The sequence below is a fragment of the Struthio camelus genome, chromosome 9 (genome assembly GCF_040807025.1).
Source record: "Struthio camelus isolate bStrCam1 chromosome 9, bStrCam1.hap1, whole genome shotgun sequence".
Taxonomy (NCBI): Eukaryota; Metazoa; Chordata; class Aves; order Struthioniformes; family Struthionidae; genus Struthio; species Struthio camelus.
In genome coordinates, this window is record NC_090950.1 from 32,621,283 (window position 1) to 32,645,610 (window position 24,328).

A 24,328-nucleotide genomic window follows, 5' to 3' on the forward strand; every position below is an offset into this window, starting at 1 on the left:
ACTGAACGCCTCCGCTATTGCTCCTGCATTAAGCGTGGCTCTTCCTGCTGGGAGTTCCTGACAAGGATTCAATTTTTGTGTTTTCTTTACCAGACTGTTGGGGCAGAATCTTGTGAGAGCAAGTTTATTGCAGGCAATTTTAGCGTGATTTCCTTGGGTACTAAGCAGCCTGTAAACATCCCTTTTAAAGTAGGGTAAAATTATTTGAATTTTCTTTTTGTCAGTTTTTACAGATGTTGACATGCTGTGTTTGGGGCAGATGCAGGAATTTATTTACAGAGAATGTATTTGTTTTATTTTATGCTTCCTATAAGAAACACACATTGCATTTGACTCATCATTTCAGTTTATTATCAAAATGTTTTTTATCAGATGACAAACTCAGAAAGCTAAAAGGAACATAGGTTTTTAAATATACCTGTTGCAGCAGTCATCTGAGGTATCTGGTACCTATTTTTGGAAGTCTCAATTTGCTTTGATATACAAAGCAGTAAGTTCTTTTGCAATCTGCGTGAGGATGTTCAATACCTATTATTGCAGATTTAAAGCTTTTTACCTGTCTTGTTTAAAGCTTCATTCTTGCAAGCAGCTATGCAAACTTACTCATGTGAGGACTGACATCAATCAGAACATGTACAAAGTACGTGCGGGATTCGGCCCCAGACACTGAGAAGGTCAGTCTGAAAACTTGGAAGCTGGTATATTCAGTTGGAGAGCTCAATTTTGTAGGCTTTACCTTAGTGCATGATTAACTCAAATTTCCCAGTTCTAGGCAGCCACTGAGAAAATATATTACAATACTTCAAGTCAAAAGTGTAGCTCCAAATTAAATAAAAAAACTATGATTTATACATTACAGAAACTTGAAAAAAAAAAAAAGACCAACCTTTAGAGAAAGCAAGAAAAATCTTAGAAAATTGTGAAAGGGTCTTTGAGCACAATATTGCAGATTATATGTTGAAAAATTAATAAATTACCTACGGTTTTAGTTTGGCTGGAAAGCAGTAAATGATGAACTCATGTAAATAGCGACTTTAGTTAACACAGTGGAATAATCACTGAGAAGTTACTTAGTTACAACAGGTCTTTGGACTCCTCTTATATAAGTGGTTTCAAGTAAAAATGAAAACATTTGGTAGAACGGATCTATTGTAACAGCAGAGGGTGTAAAGTCTGACGGTTTTGATATAAACTGTTACCTCATTGTCTTATTATGGTGTCTAAAACAATGTGTTGCCTAATATTTCCTTCCTCTATCTGATCAGAAGCACACGTTCTCAGAGCAGTGGGAGATAGTGTTCTACTTTGACATTTAAAAAAAATCCCCCTCCCTCTCCCCCTCCCCAAACCTGCTGACCAGTGGGGCACAGGATTAACTGTGAGTGAAACGTTACTGTACACTGTCAAGTGATTTAGATTCCGTAAGGTTCAGTCATAGGAAAAGCAGCCAGTCAGCTAGAGCAGCTAATTGCTGCATTGGTATTAGTTATTCATTTGAGAAGTAGATTGTTTTGATGCGTGATTGTTTTACGTTTGTCTGTTTGCCAGTAATTACCATGACTTTTCTAGCGCATTTCCCTCAATTTTCTTCCCTCCTCCTGTTCCCAAAATTAGTTTAGAATTTCTTTTTCTGGAAGGCTTCTTGAGATGCAACGTTTACAGTTCCATCACCAAACTCGACACTTGTTAGCAGGATCCATGTAGTTTGTCTTGGTGCATGAAAATGCTTCAGAGAACTCCGGAGAGTTTTGCAATGATCCTATGACCCTTTTAAAACAAAACAGGAACATTTTGGCCTTACTAATTCTCTTTGTTTAAAACAGACAAAACACTCCCATTTTGTAACTTCTTTACTTCATCTTAAAACACTGTGGGAAATGCCTGTATTTCTAAGCTCTGACTAGTGCTTTCCTTTCACCTCAAATGGTGGCAATATTGTGTTTTCAGTCTGTGTACTTTTTCTGTTGCAAGCCCCAAAACCATAAGGCCTGTTCCTTTTTCCCTGATGGCTCTTACAAAGCTTCCACTTATTTTACTAGCAACAGGTTTCATTGCCTGTCCTCAGTTTTCACTGAAGATTTTTCATAGCTATGGCTGTATAACAGGTCCCCTGGGAAAGGGAAGCAAAACCCTGAGGTGGAGGGAGGAATGCTGTGCAACTTTCCAGCGAACATTCATTTATATTTTCAAACCAGTCAGGTTTAACCGAGATCATACTGCTTCTCTGGACATTCTCCACAGATATTCCAGTGAATAAATTTCCTGGAAAAAACACTCATGCAAACAGCGGTTTCAAGTGATTATGAAGACTATCCAGCTAAAGCAGTTTTTAAATGTGTAACTGAGCATATCTGAACACGTATGCTGGGAATTGCCCCTTCCTTCAGGAAGGGAGATACGCCATGCACATACCTACGTGGGAAGACAACTTCAGCTTTAAATGTCAAATACAGATACTGATCCGTGCTGATTGTGTATCAGGAATGACTTGAAGAACTTATTCTGTGAATAATTTGTGATTATTCTGTGAATAATTGTAATGATAAGATTCAACTGAAGCAGGAAGCGTCCACAGAAGTGGTGAGCAGAAACAGTTTAAGTTGAGAGGCTGACGTTTGTACCAATATGACTGGTTCTGCAAGTTCAAAACCGAAAGTGTTTGCTAACTGGCCTCAGAAGTCAGCCGCAGTACAGGAGATAGCGCAGAGAAATGATTTAAAAAAAAAAAAAAAAACCCTCGTATGTTTAAGTGATGCAGCAATCCTTCAGCATTTCCAGGACTAGAACCGTTAGACTGGGATTTTGCCAGAAACAGAGCAAAATAATACTACACTATTTACATCTGTTATAAAAGAATGCCAGTGGAATAGGAATTCTGCTTCCTTCACTAATGTCCCTAGGACCATAGAGGTTTGGTACCTAAGCGGGGCTTGACCTGTGACTGTTATCGCACTTGTTATGTTTTAATACTGAGTGTTAACACTCAGGTGCACGTTTTCTGAAAAAATACTTCAATTCTGTCACCTTCCTGTGATGATTACCTAATCTAAGGTGTCTTCTTGTTACGTGTGTGGTCGGTTTTTTTTTTTTAGTGGATAAGTTTCTACCTGTCCAGTACTCAGAGCTGTCAGTCCGTAAACTAAAATTTTTACTATGCAAATAACAATGTTTATGAAGATGGCCTGCCGTATCTGTAAAGAGAAATAGTCCGCAGTCGGTGTAGCAGGCGTAAAATAAAACTTAGCACATTGCGGGGCCATTGTGACTGTTTGTTTTCTGTTGAACAGAAATGTTTTCTGTTTTAGACCTCTAAGGTGGGCCTAATCCTGAAAATTGAGAAGTTCTAGAAATACTAGTATGATTTGTCATGAATACTTGTATAATTGGATATAAAGTGTATAGCCTTTCATGTTGATGTAAGAACAGCACAGTATGTAACATTATAGATCCAGAATATACACAAATATAATTACACAAAGATGCATAACTACTGAACTTAAAGGGCTCAGGAATCACACAAATTAGTTATGCAAAGAGGAGGCAAAGTTCGGAAGAACTGCTGCAGAGCCTCATTAACATTGTGACCAAAGTCAGCTGATTGTAGGACTTTATGCGTAGACTGCCTCTGGGGGAGATCTGCTGATAGTATAAAAACCCACCCACAGTGAAGTGCAACTTCATGGCAACTGAAGGAACAGTCGCTGCTTTCACCAAATATTTGAGTATGTGGGATAAACAGAATGACTCTTTGGTGAAAAGCCATTGAAAGATATTGGAATTAATGTGCTGAATTGTATCAGAAAAGAAATCGGCTACTGTGTATGTGAATCCTGGAGATGACACACAGCCTTTCAAAGTCAGCAGATGTTGTGGTGTCTACTGTGCTCCTTGAGCTCATGGGACTTGTCCAGACAGACTTACTAGAGCAAAAACACTGATAAATTACTGCTGAACAGGTTATTCTGGCTTAAGTTTCTGGCTTAAGTTAGATCGAAAAGATCCTAATCTGGCAACGAGACTTCCACACTGGACAACAGCTAAGCATCCTGTATTTATGTGTGTCTCTCGTCGTCAAGCCCACCTTATTCTTGGGAAGGCTGAAGGATATACACGGCAAAGTGTACGGATTTGCTTGCAGCGCTACAGCGTATGGGTTTGTTACTGTTGAGGGTAAGTGATCTTCCACCTACAACTCACTTCTACCCTTGCAAGAGAGAACAGATAGTGATCTTGAGTAACACCTGGCAGAGCAGTGCCCCAGTTTTGGGATTGCAGGCACTGTGAAGTAACGCACCAAAGATGCACCAATCATCTCTGAATAAAACAAAAACAAAAAAATCTTTCTAGATGGCAGAGGGGTTTCTAATTCTAACTGAGCATCTTTAGACAAGGGCTATCAACAGAAGGACCTTTCTCTCTCATGTCTGTTTTCTTGTTTATGGGAAGATGAATTGTTCTTCATGCTTTGGCAGAGTAAAATCCTTGTACTCCCCAAATGACTGGAGATTTTGCCTTTATCTTCAGTGGAGGACAGAATTTTGTCCATAGCCTGTGATCCTAATAAGAATCCTATCATGAACTATTGCTTTTATCACTTATTTCTACAAATACTGTCATGGGAGTCGAGAGACTTCTGTAAGAACCCTGGCTCCCAGGCACAGTGACCGGACTCTGTTATAGCTCTCATGCGCATTAGGTAATGGAGAAGTCAGGTGATGTTGTCTGTGTCCCTGCGACAAAGAGTGTTCAAAGCTTCTCAGTATTGTGGGCAGAATTAAATTGCACTGTCTCATGGGGGAGGACATTCTGCTGTGGAGCTCTTTGGGAAGGATTGTTTCTGTCAGCGCAAAGCTGTGCTAATGCGGTGATGTCTAGAGGGCCAGTCTCTGTGGCTCTCTGAACCATTTTCAGAGTACGTTTTGTATATGCTGAAATCCGCCCTGGTAAACGACACCTACCCCTTGCCGTAAGGTTCTTTGAAATCTATAGTCAAAAGCTGTGTTGCACTCATAACTTATGCTGAAGACTATTACACATGCTGACCTGAATTTGCCTGGGCTGTGTACATCAGTTTTGATGGAGTTGATGGCATATTCTGGTCTGTATGTTCCGCACCATACCTGTGCACATAACAGAGAAAAGGATTTGTTAGAAACAAGATTTTTCAGGAAGAGACCTGCTTTCATTTCACTGTGGAATACTTAATGCTAGGAGAATACATTTCACATTAGAACATAGTGAAGAAAAAATGTATTTTCTATCAAAAAGAATATTGTTATCATCAAACTTTCAGAGGCACTTGGGCACAAGAAACTGCCTACTAGACTTATTCCTGGATGTATTCGTGTATGGAGGGAAGACGAAAATTACCCAAGAGGACTTCATTTTCTCTACTTTGCAGTGAACACTGCGCAGCTTAATAAATCTAGCCAGCTCTTATTAAATTTGAAAAATCCAGCCTACTCTTTCTGATTTTCTGTTAAACCACAACTGAGAGTGATTGATTGATTGATTTTATTTATTTTTACAGCCTTCAATCAAGAAGTGTAACATACCTGTGCAAAGTTCAGAAAAAACAGCTGCTTATGGTTCATTTCCAGGCCAGGAAGAAGTTTTTCATTCCCATTCTTTTTCACAAAATTTTCATAGGCCTGCAAAATGAATTGAGTAGAAATGTTAAAGCTTCCTGTTTACGCTGTTGAAATGAAGAGAGAAGGAACATTGAGTCTTTGACACAATTCAGCATGGACTATGTTAGTCATCCATCTTCCTGCATGCCACCTTTAAGCACAAAAAGGAGGAGCCGTTTCTTAGTATTGGAATACCAGTGGCCTGATTTTATCAAGGCAGATTTCTCACTGAATGGACTTTATGGTAGTGTTTTATACTGGGTTTAGTGAAACTGCCTGACTTGTATTGGACTAAATAATAGGAGAAACAAGCTTAAAGAAGGGAATCTCCTATAGTACAAAAAGAAAAAGTTAATGGAGTAATTTCAGAAAGACGGGTAAACCAGATAACTAGATTATGCATCTTTTTATAGGGAAAAACTTAAGAATGCAAAGGAGGACAGTTGTGTTCTGAAGTAGCTATTATTAGCTACAGAGAGTTAGTGCTGTACTTGAGCAAGCTTTATAATAATTAATGTATCAAATTCCATTGAACTGTTTATATATTTTCTGGAAAGTCACAGGATTAATGATTAGTTAATGACTGCATAAGGCAGGACTGTTCCATTTCAAAAAAAATATATACCGAAAACACAGTATCTTCTATACTGAAAACGGCTATGAGATTCTCTAACGTCATCTTACGGCAAGCTGTGTGATAAATCAGCCTCCAAATCTGTCGTTAGTTCAGAGTTAACTGTCTATGTGAAGAGTCATCCTCCGCAGCTCTTCAGTAGATTCTCTGGATCAGGTATTACTGTCAATTACCCTCAGTATGCACCTTGCGTAGTAAGGACCCACATGGAAAAGTACGATGCTCAAGTGCTTCCGTTAGGCGCAGTCCCAGAAACTAGCACAGTTGAAGTGTCTCACGTAGTTCTGCGACTCCTGCGTGCAAACCCCACAGCGTACTGAGGGGGTCCCCCTGGCTAACTGCGTGTGCTGAGTCCCCCAGCCTGCCTCTGTTTGAGGAGGAACAAGTGATCTCCAAAGCATTTAACATGTGACCAGAGGATTCGTTCCTCCTCTGTTTATTCATCTTTCCTCCTTACTCTCAGTCTTTCCATTAGAGTGGAAAGGTGTGGGTTAACAAGCTTCAGCTGTGGCACAAATCTTTCTCTTCTCTTTTTCTATAGAACACGTGTGCTGTTCTGTTTCCAGATAACTTGTTTTTCTCTCAAAAGTTAATTATGTAAATGCATTGCATATTGCTTTTGCCACCTACTGGGTTAGAATCTAAAGTAATACACCTAGGGTAAGGTATCCTTTTCCTGTGTACAATGCAGAATTTCAATTTGACAGGAATACAACGCAGGATCCAGTTTTTACTAGCATAAAGCTCATTCTGCAGTGAAGAAAAGAGTTTTGTTATTTATCTAATGCTGCATTATGAAAGGTAGAATTTTTGTCCTTGTACAATTTTGAATGTTTTTAATGGACTAGAAGTAAACTTACAGGTTTTGCTCTGTTCTTTAATAAATTGCAAAGACTTTGAAACCTTTCAGTAGTGAGAACATCTGCTTTCTCATGTTTCTCATGAAGACCGTATGTCAATTATATTGTTAGTATAGCATTACTGATAGAAAAATGCTGATGAATTGAGTAAGTGTTCAGATTGTGTAAGTGTTCAGTGTTGAACAGCTACACAGTAAGACCAATCAATTGCACACGTACAAGGTGAGGAATGAGTGGCTAACAGGCCTACTGAAAGCACTCTGGAAGTTTTAGTGGCTCACAAGCCAAATGATAGCCAGCAGTGCCGTGGTATTGCAAAAAAAGGCAAAGATCATATTGGGATGGATAAACAGGAATGTCTTATATAAGATACGTGAAATAATCCTTCTGTTCTACTTGGCACTGGCCAGATCTCAGCTGGAGCACTGTCTCCAGTTTTGGGCACTACACTTCAAGAGAGATGTGGATCAACTGGAGAGAGTCCAGAAGAAAGCAGTAAGAATGAGCAGAGGTCTAGCAAACATGACCTATGAGGAAAGATTGAAAGATCTGGGTTTGTTTAGTCTAAAGGAGAGAAGTCTTGGCCTTCAAGTATGTAACAGTCTTCAAATATGCAAAAGGTTGCAGAAAAGAAAGGAATACATTGCTGTAAGCAAAGCTGTAATGGCACTTGAATTGCAAGCAGGGGGTCCTGGAATCTCTCTTACTGTTTGAATGATACAGATACAGTTGATTCTGCCTACTAGGGAGGGAGTAGTGGACTAGATGAGCTCTCAGAATTCTTTCCGGACCTTTTTTCTGTTATTTATATGCTGTCATAATAATTCTGAATGTCTAATTCTTTTTTTGTAATAAATTCTGACTTTATTCCTCTGGCTGCTCCCATTCCTTTCAGACAGGGTATATTCTTTCATGGGTTTGGACTGTTTTGTTTATACACAAATGTTCTGTTAATTGAAGGTCAGACTAATATAATAAGCCATACTGACACCTCCTTTAGGCTGCCAAATCATACTTTAAACTCTCTTTAGTAATTGAATTTTTCCTCACAAATTTATGTTTCCAGTGAACTAAGTGTTGCTGATGGCTTTGCAGAAGCTGTGGTGATAACTTTGAAAAGCGTGAGTTGACTCATGCATCCCAGGGGGCACTCTGTTGAGGAATCATAGCACTGCAGTTGTCGAAAGTGTTGAATGTTTCACTGTTGAACAAAGCGTTGAGGAAAGGAGGGGGAACATCATGTTATAAAGGCCTGCAGCATCAGATTGGTAAGTAAAAGTTCTGTTTAACAGCAGAAGGGCAGGGAAGAGCTGATTGCTCTTAGTCTGCAGTCATAAAGAGAAAACCTCTACTTTGTTTTTACTTCCAGTCTGAAAGGAGGCAAATCTAAGAAGCTAAGTATCCGTTTCAGGAAGACAGTGAAAGGAAAAAGAAAAAGCATACAGGCTCCCCGTGGAAAGCTTAGAACGAGGAGTCCAGCAGGAGTCGCTGACATCTTTGGATACCTGCGCAGGTCACTCAAGTCCCTTGTATGAGATGCTACTTTGAACAGGCTGTGCTGACTAGTGTCCCATGTAGGCAGAGACTGTTTTATGGATAGAGTTGGGAACAACATCATTCTGTCCCTCCTTCCCAGAGTAAACAAAAGCTGGTGAAGACAGATAGCCAGAGGCAGATAGCTGTTCTGTATCATCGCTTTAGTTAGGTGAAGGTCCGAATGTGACACTGATTCATTAAATGTTTTCATTCTACAAATTCCCTATTCGCAAAGGGAAACAATAAAAAAAAAGAGAGAAAGCAAGTGGGCTGAAAAAGCCAGAGTATGCTAGGAACAGATAATACCTATTCTGAAATAATTAATAGGATGAAAGAAATAAAAACAGCTAGTCAGTGGCTTTAAACCATGCCTCAGCGACGGAGTAGGTACAGTCCTGTCCCTAACACAAAAACCTTGCTTCTTCAAAGGCTCTGAAATGAATTTTCTTAATCTGTGTTGGTTTCAGCTGAGATAAAAAAAAAAAAAATGGATATTTCTTACCTTATACGCTTGTCTTACACCCCCGTTATCAGCAATGTTTTCTCCCAGTGTGTTGATTCCACTCAGCTGTAAAGATAGAAAGGAAAAATATAATTTGCTCCAAGTAAAGAGTTTCTTCAGTATGCTTAATGCCACATTTTGCACTTTTTTCCCTTTTTAAAAGGGAGAATTCCCTTAAACTGTGAAGTTTTAGCCGAAGATTATCTTAACATCTCTGAAAAGTCTTTACCTCCCTTGTCTCAAAACCCAGGCAGATATTAACTCTTTTCCCTAATCCTCTTCCTTCTCATACAGGCAGCTTTCTGGGCTTTTCTATCTCTTTTGCTCAGACTTTCTGATGCCTGTTCATTTGTTCATTCATTCTTCCTATTTTCTCCATGTCTTTAACCCTCAGCTTCTTATCACACTTCCAGTTACAGGAAAAGGCCAGAATCCGTCTGTACAAGTAACATGAAACAAGTGGAATCCAAACTCCAGATAGTTTAAATCATTAGTTAACAGGCATCAGCAAATCTGCTGTAAAGTCACCAAGTCTTCTGCTGTTTATGAGGCAAGTTAAGTAGCTCTTTTAGCAGCATACTTGGAACATAACTCTGTAGCTGGTATAGTATTAGTAAAGCAGTAAAGCATCGCTAAATCATGAAGCCTTGGCAACGGAGGACCTGTCATTTTATTTTTAAGAAATATTTTTGACCCTTAGCCCAAACCTTGGGCTGTGATATCTAAAGCTATGAAACTTAAGAGTCATCGTTAGATTAAACCTGATGTGTGGAAAAATGGCAGAAAAATAAAGGGATGTTGAAATACTCTTCTCCTTTATCTTTAATGGACTCTGGTGGTCCCAGCAGTTGCAAACAGATTAAGACATGCTCAGGGCAGGGAGTTTTATCTTTTCCCTATTCTATATGACCGAACGTATTGTCAGCCTGTAAAAAATAGACCGTAGTAGCTGGAGAAATACCTCCTTGTACTTGTCTTCTCATTCACCACTTACTGCAGAAGGTTCCACCCAAGAGAAATTTTGTTCCTTACAGAATTAGGTGGTGCTGCAGTTCAGCGCTGCAGGGTTCTTTAATGAAGTTCAAAATAAACAAAGTGGATGTTGAAAGTAACTGGTCTTTCACAATGCAGTGCAGTTGAGTGCTGTTGTAGTGAACCTCTTTGCTTTCTTTACTGTGCAGTAATTATCGCCGGGAGTTGGTATTTACTTGCTGTGTGGAAGATGCAGCAATGTGAAATAAAAACTGCCCTGGTGTGTAGTGTGTACCTATGCTGACAGAATATCGGTACCTCAGCCAACAACTGTAGATGAAATCATGCTATCTATACCTTTGAAATATTTGCAGTGCCAGCCTGGAACAGTAAAATCACTATGGTACCAGTGCGGGATCACTGTAGAGATAATTAAGCTCTCTCTCAAGTGGTTAAAGCTAGATTGTGTACTAGAAACAACGAGGATACATTAGCAGAGCATTTGGTCATTCCCCAGAATGACATGCTGCGAAGTGTTGTGCTGTGTAGACGTACCTGTCCCTTCCTAGTGGCAGTTTTGCAGCTTGTATTCAGTAGGAATCAGACAGGGCTCTTGTTCAGCACAAATAATTCCAGCATAACTATTGCCTGTTTCTGTGAGTTAATGGAACATTGATCTTATTGGGACATAGAACAGACATGATTCTGCAAACTACGCTTGTGAAGTCAGAGCTTCCAGAAACAAATACTGCACTGAAAGCTTTATCGTTGTAAACGTGTGCAGAGTGCCAGAAATGCAGTCACATCTAGACTGACTGCCTCTCCTAAACCTGCATATCGTCTTTTCCTCCCCTGCTGTACCCTGGTTCTTCTGAGACGTTCTTGCTGTGTGGTCCAGATGCTTGTCTTGGGGAAAGTGCAAGGAACTTCAGAGTGGAGAAGAGCAGCAGTGCAAGAAACTTCAGAGTGGAGAAGAGCAGCAGGCAGGATATGTTTCAATAGGGATATATATTATTAGTGCATCAAGCTTCAGAGAAATCAGCTTCAACCGTATAAATTATTTTTTCTGTTCTCTCAGGGAATTGGCCTTTGAGGGCCAAAGTCAGTGCAAAGGCTTCAAGGACTGTTTCTCATACAGCATGTAAATCCTGCCTCTTCCAGGACAGTCAGCATCTGTGTGGATTTTTTACCATTATCTTTAAGAATCTCTTTTGCTCTTTTCTCCTTTGTGTATGTGTGTGTGTATGTAGGGGCTGGACAGTGTTGATTGTAAGCCAAGACAGCACTTGTGAATAAGGACTTAAGATTTTGTGTTTTCTCATTTAAAATAGCATTGGTAGATACAAATATATAAATGTGACGTACGTGCTGTCCACCTGCTAGGTCCCATGAAAAGTTTCCATACTGGTACACCATACACTGCGATTGCTCCTTAAAATTGTGTGCCGATTCTTCAGTCCACCAGTCTATGAGGTCTCCATTCTCATTAAAATTTCTGCCTATAAGAATACATTAACAGAATTGTGTATACAAGAAGAGAGGTTTCTGATGCAGTAAGAGTAGCAAGTAGAGTAGAATAACTCATGTGAAAATTTTCTGCCTAATGAGGCAGTCACACAGATGATGCTCTTCTATTTTTCTTTTTTCTAAGAGGGCTCTATTCCAGCTAAGGAGGAAAAGAAAACAATTCACACTGAATTACAAGATAGAATTAAGGCTCTCTTAGGAAGCCTGGCGTGTTCTACCTGTGACTGGTAGAGCTGTGGGTCTAGAAATGAAACGTGGCTGACCGGTGGTCTGATAGCTTGACCCTTGAATTCAGACCTAGGCCAGCCTAGTAAATACACCCTGTTCGCAATCACTCGTAGCTTATGATCATTTCTACCCTCTAATGAGTATATTTTTGATGGAGCCTTTGGGAAAAGTAAGGGACCTTCGACTAAATTGAAAAGCTCTTGTGTGCCGCCATATCCTGTGCTGTTGCTGCAGCCTTGCAGCTACAGTAGTCTCTGTGGAATTCTTTGGCTGGTACTCTTGGAAATCATCATGGGGAACAACGCTATTAAGCCTGATAAATCCAAATTTGGTCTGATATTTGGCAACTTCACTTTATCTGCGCCCTGCACTGATTAAGCACTCAAGTTTGTAGAACATACTGTGTACCAAAAGTCTTGTAATTAGAAACTCAGTGCCTTACCATTGTCATCAAAACCGTGTGTAATTTCATGACCGATGACCATGCCTATGCCACCGTAATTCAGTGATTTGGACTGGGTTGCACTGAAGAAAGGGGGTTGCAAAATGCCAGCAGGGAAGACTGCAAAAAAACAACGTGATTAAGGTACTGTCGTCTTATCCTGTGTGCACAGTGCGAACAGGCCTTTTTTATAGGCTTCTACCAAATAAAGTCATGCCATTCCCTCAGATTTTTCAGAAACGCTATGTGAATTTACACATCATAGAGGCTGTAGGATAGTAGAAGCAGTCCAGTGGGCCCATTCTCCCCTGCCTCCAGCCTAGGGTAAAGAAAAATAGCTCTTCAGATACTTGCAAAATTGGCTTTTACTTTGTCTTTGTTACTATTTTGCTTTGCAAAGAAGCACTTGCAATTTTTCATTCTACAGCACTTAGCATTCTCAGACTTACATATCTTTATTAAAGAAATCTCACAATATCATGAAAGGTGGGAGGGTGTTCCTCTAGAATGAATAAATTATTTGATCGTTGCCCCCGCCAGAAGTCAATGTTAGAGGAATTTATTCTCCCACTGAAAATATTAGTAACTCCCACTAGAATCAATAAAAATAGGTCATGCTGGCAGTGGAAGAATTGGAACAAAGAGCTTCTTTTCACCCACCTCTGTGCTCATTTTTCTAGGCCTTTAAAAAAATCAAATTAGCAAAAAGAAATCACGTTGCAATTGTGATCTTTCTTTAAATGAGGAATTAACACAAAATAAACTTTGTTCTTAGGTATAAAATAAAGAATTATGTTATCCTTTATATCTCATTCGAGCCTTTTCCCTATACTTCACCCTGTTGCAGCAATACAAAGTATTAATTTTCATCATGAGTGAGATTCTTGTAACATCACAAAACTTGAACAGAAGGAGGAATTAAGAGGATAGGTTTCACACAGAAAATTAAAACATACTTTTTGCATTTTTATATAAATCTCAGTGCGGCTCTAGCCTTTTCTCTCATGAGAAGAACAAACTATGGGAAGACAGAAATTTAATAAACAGGCTGGAAAAGAAACCGTTACTGCTGTCCTGTGCAAACTGCTGCCTACTGACAGTCATTCTATTACATTGCTACTTTGACATGGAATTAAACGTCCAAATGTTTTGATGTTAATTGTTATCAGGAAATACTGATAGTAAAGACAAGAGCGCAAATGCCATACTGTGTGGTAAGCCATTTTAATGACTGGCAATATGGAACGATTTTATAGAGTACAGCATCAGGAGACTCTTTTTTTGGAGGTTGCTGCTAGCAAGGCATTTACTCAGTATGATACACCTCAGTCCTGGTGGCTTGGAATACTACAACTCTAACTCTGTTAGCTCAGTCTATGCTTTTCTTCAAAATATAAGACCATCCTCCCTTGCTGAAGGCAGACAGTTCCCCAGGGTTTTCAGTTCAGTTTAATTAACGCACAGTCACAGTCACCTCCTCTATTTTTAAGAGTATGCTGTCAGAATTCTTAGATTTTTTTTTTATTTCACTCTGCCCTCTGAAAACCATGTTCCATGACTGCTTTTACGTAACACAGGTCCCAAGTGGACAGATATTCTTCCTATGTGATAAATTTCAAGCAGAGATTTAAAGAAGAAAGAGATAAGTGCAACTATTTTGGGATATAAAGGGCAGATTGTACTTCTCAACTTTGAGAACATCCGAGATGGAAAATGGCAAAAAGTATTTCCCTCAAACTCTGTGCACCCTGACAGAAGAACATGTTACTTTCCTTCTTGAACCTATTGGGGAACAGTAACGCTTTCACCAGGAATTACAGTATTGCACAGTATCCCCACACAGCCAGAACATGGGTCAACTCAATTGTGCACACCTGCCTGCGGGGTCAGAGGTAGCTGGATCCCTATAGAAACATAAGATGGGCTAACTTAACAGCAGCAGCTCCTCTAATTTCTTTTTGAGGTTGAGTACCTTCCTTCCTATCAGTGCTGCTGATGTTACAGTGAGGATCAGGGCCATACTAAAGCATAATAATGGAGCTGTACATTTCCTACACGTCCTGCAGAAAGCTCCCTTTCAAAGGGAATTCTTTTTAAGGGTGTTACTAAGCTAATTCGGACATCGGCTCTAAAGATCATGCTGCTTTAATTATCCTGTGACACGCCATAGCTGAAGAATGAAATAAGAATTTCTGGCTCATATTAACTGCCAGTCATCAGCTTCAGTCTTCCGAATTATAATTCCTTTTCTACAAGATACTGACCAAAGCTATTTTAAACAAAGCCTTGTGAGCAGGTTTTTATTCTGAGCGTTGAATATTTTCATAATGCTTGCTTCGCCTCACCTCCGGCCTAACTGACAGCCCTGGGTTGCCATCCCTAACCAAACAGCACTGGTCACTTAAGTCAACACAACTTTGCCTTTTTTAAGCCTGTACTGGATTTCACGGTGCTTGTTTCATGTTTTACCTTTAGAACCCACTGCAAAGCCAGAGCAGTTTGGGTTAACTGTGAAAGCTCAGGAACCTTAGCAAACCACCAGTTTTGACTAGGATACGAAACCTAAAAATAGGTGAGTTTTGTATGCCTACTGAATTCCTGTGCGAACAGCACTACACTGGTTATCCACAAATAGTGGGCTGTATTTTCATGTCCCTTGTATGATTCCTCCACTGTGAAGAGTTTTCTCCATGCCTCCTCCGTCATTCTAGCCTGCCTGTTGGTGACACTGCTAATGCTGCAGTCCCTGTACGCTCAAAACATTATTTTTTGTGCTTCTACAAGTGCAAGCAATTGCAAAGCACTGGAGACCAGTGGGAGAAATCAGCACCACATTTGCAGGCATCTGTCTAATATATCATCTAACTCAGTTAAAATCTGAAAATCTAGGACTACATGGCTATTTTTTAGCTTGTTTAACTCTTCAGTGGGGACAGAAGAAATTAAAAATGAGAAAAATAGAAATCCTTTGGAAAATCTGACTTGACTTTATTGATTTTTTCCCATTATACGTTTGATGTTATTCCTTTAAACCTGCAGGAATAGTCTTGGTAACTATATGATCAGGGGTGCTCAATAAGTTTTAGTTTATGTTTTTGCACAGAAAACACCTACCGTGAAAATGTTAGTATGCCATATTAAACACACCCTATAAAAGCTCGAAGAAAAGTGCATCCATTTGGCTTAGTGCAGCTCTGCTTACACTCTACAAAGCAGGGACTGCTTCTCGCAGTGTAATAAAGAATAATATATAGTCCCAGATTAAAGCTTCAAATTACCTCTGGGGCTACTGAAACTCCTGCTGGTAGTGGCAATCTTGCAGGGTAGTGATATCATTTTTGACACTAACGTTGTGAGAGCCCAGTGGAAGAGAGTGCCTGACACTTTTCACCTTGGTTTAATGGTCCATTGGATAAGAGGAATAGGACTATATAGGCAGCTATTATTGAAGACCGAAAAGAAATGGTCATTTCATCCCTGGCAATGAAAATAGTATGTCTCCACCAAATATTTTCTTTGGAAGCCTTCATAAATAAACAAGAAATAATATTGTTTCATTTCTGTGCAAAGGCCTTCAGGACAAGGTCCTTCATTTTTCAGACTTATTTTCAGGAGTGATACATGGGTCATAGTGTCATAGGGTCATAGTTTAGAAACGACACTGCAATTTATGAAATGTGGATAAGAAATGTGGATAAGAAATGTGGATAACAATACCTGTAGAACTCGTATAACAGGAAGATTATAACAGGCGTAATTAGCGTTACAAAATGCTTGGAGACTCTTGGACAGACTTTGCACCGCTGTGAAGAGAGCTGATACTGTTCACAAGAGGAGAAGCCCCAGAGCTTCTGCTGCTTCCATGCAGTTCTAGTCTTTAGCTATAGCTGATTTTTTATTTCTTTAAAAGCATTTTTAATGCTTTCTCTTTTATTCTAAGTTATTTTTAACCATGGTTTTGGGTAGGCTGACATTAGAAATGTTCAAACCCAAAAGCATTACTAAAACTATGTCATTGTTACTGAACTTTTTAAAACTTTTTTTTCCTGAACTTTTCCCCGTCTTTTTTAAACTTGCTTTGTTCTTGGTTTAATTTGCCAGGCTTACATTTTCATTTTTCCAACACAAAAGAAGCAGAATTAAGTGGAGATGACACATCTGACGGACCATAAATCTGAAGTCATCTGTCACGCTTGACACCATGAGGAACAGCAATTGAGGATGCCTCAAAATTCCTTAAACTTTTACTAAGCCATATTTAAAAGAATATATAGTAGAACTTTGCATTTAAGATAGGCAATGCTAACAATTGAGAATGTTACAATTTAAACGTGACTACTTAAAAGTAATACTAGTATGGAGCTCTGATATGCTGTGGTTCATCCATAGATCTTGAAGTGCTAAACATAGGATAGGTGGTGAGAAATTTTCTGAGAAAACTCTTTTCATTCAGCTGATTTCATTGAGCCCTAAATGTTTTGTTCACCTAAATGTTTTGTTCAAACTGTCTTTGATTATTTTTGCTTAGAGAAGGTGCTGACAGAAATCATGCAGGATTTCTGTCAGATGGCCTGGGACTCGAAGCAGCTCTGGAACAGTGAACATATGCTCCAGAAGCACTAACCCTGTAAGCTCCTGGTCCAAACTGGGACAGTTTGCTCAGCACAGCTCCTGAGAAGCTGCATCCCTGGAGTCTGTCTTCGGAGCGCTAGATCTTACAGTTGTGTATGGGAAGCTGCTGGAGATGAGGAAAATAGAAAATGAGGATAAGCTGTCTTTGCGCTAATATTTCAGCGTTACTCAGTCATCAAACGCAGAGCATATTTGGTTGCCTTGTTAAAAGGACATTTGTTCTAGACCTGCCTGATTGCTTTCCATAACGGTAATTACAGAGGAAAGGTACTGCTCAATGAGAACAAGCACAGGACTCTGATTCTGGCCTGAACGTGCAAAATGTTACAGGATTTTAAGTTCAGTCACTGAATTGGTGTATTCATTAACCAGCAGGACGTCATTCAGCATCCTTTCGAAGGCCATACTAAGTAAGCTTGTACAAAGGGGTTCTGAAGGGGCTCCAAGGAACGGAATCCACATCTACTGCATGGCAGGGAAGTGCTGTAGTTTTCTTTGAATCACTGTTCCCTTTAGATAAAAAGAGTTACTGCAACTCCTGCTCATCCCATTGAAAATGGCTGGCACCACCAAATGTATTGGGTCAGTGAACTTCTAGCCACACCGCACTGCTTTTGCTTTCACAGCTGAATCGCAAGCTGTTTTCCTTGTTCTGCACAGAGGCCATACAGAAAATGAGATGAAAATGCTCCAGTCACTGTTCTCAAGCCGTGGAACCTCTAATTTTGCTGTATTGGGGCCCTTCTGCAACCCCCATAATATTAAGTTCATTTCACTTCTTTTATTTAGAAAATATATATGTATAATTTGGCCATTAAAGCTGTATCCAGTGAATAAGTTGGTAAACCTTACCTATCTGATTTCTACTTGCAGAATAAAAGGCATTGACAACAGCAGCTCCGCTTATCCACCTAATGATAATACAGAAGAATACATGTTAGAAATTCAGTTCTTAATGGCAGGGTTAACTGAGTACTGGAACAAGCCTAGAAACTGAATCACAGAATAACTGAGGCTGGAAGTGTCCTCTGGAGATTGTCTAGTCCAATTCCCCTGCTCAGATCAGGGTCAACAAGGGAAGGTTTCTCAGGGCCACATCCAATTGGGTTTTGAGTATCTCCAAAGATGGACACTTGACAACCTCTCTGGACAGCCTGTTCCAGCGTTTGACCACCCTCTTACAGTAAAAACGTCTTCTCTTATGTTTAAATGGAATTTCTCATATTTCAGTTTGCGCCACCCGCTGCCTTTCATTCCGTCACCACTGAGTGGACAACACTGAGAGGAGTCTATTCCATCTGCTTTACACCCTCCCATCAGGTGTTTATACACGTTGATAAGATCCCCCCTGAGCCTTCTCTCCTCGAGGCTAGACTATCCCAGCTCTCTCAACCTCTGGCTCATCTGTCAGACGCACTGATCCACTGATCATCTTAGTGGCACTTCTTTATTATCCACACTGGTTATCAAGGCTATTTAGTTTTTTGTTTCTGTTCACACTGCAGCATTGTACAGGCAAAATTTCCCATATAAAGAAACTGAAACATAGAAGCTGAGGTTATATTGGTATCTTAATATTTGGGGATGACGGGACTTTTATTTATGATACAGTAATAATTTGAGACCCCTCCATCAAAGAAAAATCAGCAAATCTGCAATGGAGCAAAATTTCCCATCTGACCAAGGAGAACTTCAAGAGCTATAAAAGAGAGATGATTCTGTGCCTTCAGCTGTCATTGACTAAATGGAGATTTAAAGTTGTTCAGCATGCTTAATTAGAAGGATTTCAGTGTCACCTATCACTGTCATATATCCAGCTATATGAAATACCATTGCATTATAAGTATCAGATTGGAAACTATTGCAATATTCTCCTTACAACTGTTTTTTGAGGAATGAAAGCACATACAAAGATCGTCTTGAGATCTGTGGCAGAAAACAGGCCTTAATTAACAGTCCTATGGTTCAGCTTCAGTAATACCTCCCTTCCTTGCAGAAAGCCCTAAGCATCGTTTTTGGGTCTGGCCAAAAGTAGGGGGAAATACCTGAAGAGTCTTAACCCTTTTTTTGGCTTACAGTTTACAATTTTACTGGCTTCCATCAGTGGTCGCCCGATGAAATTCCTAGAATCACATGCAAGGGGTGGCCTTATGGTGTAGGTCATTATTAGATGCATTTAATAATGTTTCAGAAAAAGATCTCGGTGAAAATGAGATCACCTCTTTGGCAGTATACAATGGTTAGGGCCTTACATGACTGAAGTCGTATTTTTTGGCTTCATGTTCTCTGAGTGAAATTCCTATCTATAAGGCAAGCAAAGTACTAACAGCAGTGGAAGAAGGACTGGTTTCTGAAGTTTGCCCTTCATCTTGCTTTTATTGAATTTCGATCCTACTTACAGAAAGCAGTCAACAACGTGAATAGTAATAAGACATCAGCATAGGTCCCCTCATTTGCCTGATTCATACCTTCTGCTTCTCAAAAGGAAGGCCAGAAGAGCCTAATCAAGTTGCAATGAAACCTCAAAATGGAGTTCAAAAGGTTGCTTTTTCTAATCCTTTGTGCAAGGATTTATCAATAATTAAAATTATGGATACCCATATTTACCTGAATTACTGATTTAAAAAAAATTTTTTGCCAAAATATTTCAAATGATAAGGAGGACACAAGAGTGACTATTTTGAGGGGAGAGCTGCTAAGTTATCAGTAGTGGCAGGTGATACAGCTGGCAGAAACTGCCTACCACTTCAGGACTTCAGGAAGTCCATAAAGGTTTAATTTACAGAATCAGGAAGCAGAACCAAGAAATACACAGGCTGTGGGATTTTTGCATTGTTAATAGCAGAGCCGTTTCTTTTCTCTCAGTTTCATAATGTTCTTACTGTTCAGTGTGTTTTACCATGGACAGCTATGCCTGCTTGATCTGCTTAATCTGCCTCTCTGGGCCTCTTGGCCTGTGGGCCTTGTCCCGCACTAGTACAATACTGGGACGTAGTCGCTAGTCAAGGAATTGTTAGGACTGAAAAAGTAAAAATAAAAGTCTTGGAGCTTGGTTTTAGATTAAAGGCTGGAGGTCTTAGCAATTCGGAGGATATGCGCCAATATGCTGATTTGTAATGGAGAGGTTTTTCCTTTTACATAACTAGTTAAGCAGGGAGCTGTGTTGAGTCGGCTAGTTTTATTATACTTAACAAACAGTATGGGAAAGTATGCTGAAAGTATGAAAGTATATCTTTTCATAGCAGACTTTGGACTAACAGGGTGAAGCTGTAGATGATCTATGTGATAGTTGTATTTGCGTATGCCAGTCATAAAAAATGATGAAAAGTATTCTGACAGTGTCTATTACTTAAACTAGAAAAAAACCCAGTTTATTGTGTGGAAGATCCTGATTTGTGATTAGGTGAAAATTTATGTGCAGAACAAATGATAACTATTAGAAAATAATCACGTGTGGTTGATACTTCTGGGTTCACTTATGTAATCTTTGAATGCAATTAAATTTACGGTAGTTACTCCTAACTGATCCACTGTTGTGAGAACAAAACAGGAATTGTGTTAAATTAAGCTGAAGTAACTCAACAAGCCAAGCTCAAAGCTTGAGGTTAGAACAGAAATGAGGTGGCTGTTAGGTGGAGCATACATTTTCAGTTAATGATATGTAAGTACAGAACAGCAAAAGCAGTAGCTGGAACTATTTATCCAGAATGACTATAGTTGTGAAAAGCTATGAACTACAAGCCCAATGTTCCACAAAGCAGACACCAGTGACCATCACTTGTAGGTCTGTGTGTTTGATCGGGTGTAATAAACCTTCGGAAAGCATGGGAAGTCTAGAAAAAAAAGATGAGAGAAAGATCCTCCAGTCATCTGACATTCTGATCTGTTTGACTGATTAAAGGAAGAGAGTCACAAGGAGGGTACATGCTGGAGGTATACTTTGGCTTTTGTTCTAGTGTTTTTGTCTCTGTTCTTTAGAGATATTTATGTCTAGTTAAACTACTTGTGCAATGTAGTATTTGGGAATTTCATAGTGGCCATTGCAGAGGTGTGAAGTATACTTCATCTTCTGAAAAGGTGGAAACTGGAAGGAACCTCTGCATGTCATCTGGTCCAGCCCCCCCTGCCCTGAGAAGCAGGGCCAACTAGATCAGCTGGCTTGTCCATACAAGGTTGGAGTATCTCCAGCCCACAGCTTCTCTGGGCCTTGTTTGACCACCCACATGGTGAAAAAAGTTTTTCCTAACATCTAGTGAGAATTTTCCATGTTCCAACTCGTGTATTCTTTTGCTGCTTGTGCTACCACTGTCCCCTTCTAAGAAGAGGAGGCTGCTCTATATACCCTTCCATTAGGTAGTTGAAGACAGCGATAAGACTTCCCCTTAGTCTTCTCTTAGGACTGGGAAAGCCACTTCTGTCATTCTCTCCTCAATATAAAGCCGGCTCTGTGGTCCTTATTCAAAAGAACACTCCTGTAAATTCAGTTAGCGTGGCCTATGGTGACCACAGCCTTTTTTTCTGATTTGGCTGAGTTAACTTCCAAATGGTTCAGAGCTGAGACAGGAAGAGTAGCCAGTACAGCTAGGGGATGTGCTGTTTTGGTCTTTTGGCACATCTATGTAAGTATTTTAATTCAGAGCAGGAGTGCGTTTTTGAAGTAAATTCCCTATCGTCCTCATTTATTCTCGCTTTGATTGGCAGCCTCTGTGCAAGAGAAGTGAAATTCACCTAGATGAAATTCGTCTGCCAAATGAACTTAATGCAAAAGGGGCACTACAGGAGTCCACCCAACGCACTCCAACAGCCAAGGAACCAGAGGAGAGCTACTCCAGAATACTCAGCCTTCTGCCCTTTCCCTTGAAACGGGAACAGTGTGGATACTGGCTCTTTGGCACCAACTGTTTTGCTCTAAAGACGTGCTCCTATTTTGTTGCACTACTTGCTTACGTAGATCCAGCCTTTGAGAAAAGAGCAATGCCCTCCTAGCTCCCCTCTGCAAGGAAGAGAATCATCACTGATTACCCTCCAACCAAATAGCTCTTGCTGTGGAAACTGCGTGAAAAGCTATACGCAGTATTTTTAAATACTTACTCCTCTTTGTCCACCTTTTCTCTAAGCTTTTTCAACCTTTTCTTCTGGCTAAATACCAGATTTTGAATAATGTTTTCAAAGTATTCATCTTCTTTGTAGTTCAACTAAAAAGAAAGAGGGGAGAAAAAAGACTTAATATTAGTGTTATTGATTTGCTACAAAAGACAGATGGATGTGGAAAATCTAGTCTTGAGCATGCTGACCTCAGCAATGCATTTTTAAGAGTATTTTTTGATCTACAATTAGAACTTGACTTACAGTGCACTGCTACATCACCGAGTGGATACTGTACCTAGGTATGTGTTACTGGCTGTATGATCTTCTTCAGAGTCTCTATTCCCTCTTTATATGTATTGAGTTCAGCATTAGTTAGTTTTGACCCTGACCTTTGAGAGTTGCCTGCTTGAAACCAGTATCCAACAGCCTGGTAAGGTGTTATTCCACATTAGAAAGAACACTTGAAAATAAGGCCCAGATGTTGTTTTAAAAACATGTTTTTGTTATACCTCTTGATACTTTTCAAAATCAAAAGTGTTAGTCTCTTGGACAACAGCTAAGGCATATTCTACCTGAAGGTGCATGTCTTTTACACATGTTAGTGGAGTTATTCTTAAAGTGAACCTGCAAGGTAAAAGAATACTGAGATCACATTTTGCATTGAAAAAGTAAAGATGCGGTTTAAATTATACGATTTGTCCAGTGTCACACATCAGGGGCCAGTTCCAATCCATGGAAAACCAGGCACATTAACTCAATTATGTATACTTGTAGCCACTTAAACCAGCGTTAAATCAGTCCATGCCGATTTAGAAATACTGAACACCATTTGCTACATGTTCTAGTCTCGTCTAATTCCTCTAGAATCTGTATGTTCCCATGAAATACCATCAAATATGTATCACCTTCTAGCTATACTGGATCAGCTGTACTACAGTGGGTTTTAATACACTTTTATTTACACCTCTCCAACTGAGCACAAGACTGAATTACTCTATGCAGATGCACGTGATTCCACGTGGGTGTGAAGGCAAAATCACAGCTTTTCTTTTAAGATCCCTTCCTAATCATGCTGCCTATTGGGGATACTTACCTCCTGGTATTCACTGTTGAGCTTATTGTTATCAGTCAGGATCTCATCTGGATAACCAATCCTCTCTCTAATTGCTGTTGCCTAAGAAAAAGATAATTTGATCTCCATAGCAAATCCAGCCATATGTTGAAATTGATAATATATTAGATAATAAATGCAATATGGAAGCAACTGCAGAGAAGGCAGGACTTCAGCTATGTATAGCTTTTATTAACATTTCTTTATTCATTGAAAGCACTATAAAGTTTAATGGTTTACTTTATTACAGTGGAAGATTGTAGAAAATATGTTCTGGTTTTTGTTTTTGTGAGTAAACTTACAGAAACATGCCCAGTGCAGCCGAAACACAGATTTCAGCTATGCTTGTCAGTTGAAAGTCTAGTTTAAACAAACAGTCAACCTGAAATATTTGATATATCTCATAGCATTTAAAGTAAAAATAAAATTCATGACTAGAAGTTTTTTAACTTTAGTATGTTACAGGAAAGTACATTTTAACGTTTCCAGAACCTCCACATTTCTTAACCAGCTCACACATTTATATGAGAGTAAAACAATACATTTAAATGTCCCCAAATTTTGAAATACTTGAAATCTTGGACAACGTCTTTTAACCCTAGCCTTATTCTGTTTCTTTTGATAGCTAAACGTTCATTTTATTTGATGGCAATGTCAGAAATAATTAAAAAAAAACAAACAGCAAATAATTCTATGGCAATTCTTTCTGATATTTCCATGTAAATATGTCTTAATATATGTAGCGGTTAAATCACATTATTTATACAAGTAGTTCTCTGATTTAGGCTACTCCCACAAAAAAGTGAACATTGTAAGCAACTTGTAGAGTGGATGTGGGTTTCTGATACTAGCTTTTCAGATGGTCTGCATCTGACTTTGTCCATTAAATTGTTCTTAACAATGCAAGTATTTGATAGATTTTGTACATATACTGTCTCTGTCTAATTATAGCACAGAATTCATTTAGGTTTTGCAGTGCTCTGCCTCACTTCTACTGCCGTTCCTGAATTGAAGCTATTGTATCGTTATATCTGATTGATATGTGTTGTTATTGGCAATTCTCTATCACCAGGGTGGTATATAAGTACCATTTCACATAATTGCGTCTCTACTGTTTGATCACATGAGAATCGGTATAAGGCCACCAGATGGCCATGATTATCTTA

General features: G+C 39.4%; 1 protein-coding gene across 2 annotated transcripts in view; it reads right to left on the minus strand.

Moving 5' to 3' along the window:
• Window positions 1–308: 308 nt before the first annotated feature.
• The window catches only part of MME (membrane metalloendopeptidase), a 58,494-nt gene continuing 34,474 nt past the window's right edge, over window positions 309–24,328 (minus strand). For both annotated transcript variants that reach the window (XM_068953886.1, XM_068953885.1), the window contains exons 15-23: window positions 23,145–23,225; window positions 22,055–22,158; window positions 17,816–17,874; window positions 12,332–12,451; window positions 11,500–11,633; window positions 9,163–9,228; window positions 5,556–5,651; window positions 5,044–5,120; window positions 309–1,767 (exon numbers count right to left, since the gene is read on the minus strand). In XM_068953886.1, the coding sequence (XP_068809987.1) occupies window positions 1,668–1,767; window positions 5,044–5,120; window positions 5,556–5,651; window positions 9,163–9,228; window positions 11,500–11,633; window positions 12,332–12,451; window positions 17,816–17,874; window positions 22,055–22,158; window positions 23,145–23,225 (837 nt within the window). In that variant the 3' untranslated portion in view covers window positions 309–1,667. The remainder of the gene's footprint in view (window positions 1,768–5,043; window positions 5,121–5,555; window positions 5,652–9,162; window positions 9,229–11,499; window positions 11,634–12,331; window positions 12,452–17,815; window positions 17,875–22,054; window positions 22,159–23,144; window positions 23,226–24,328) is intronic.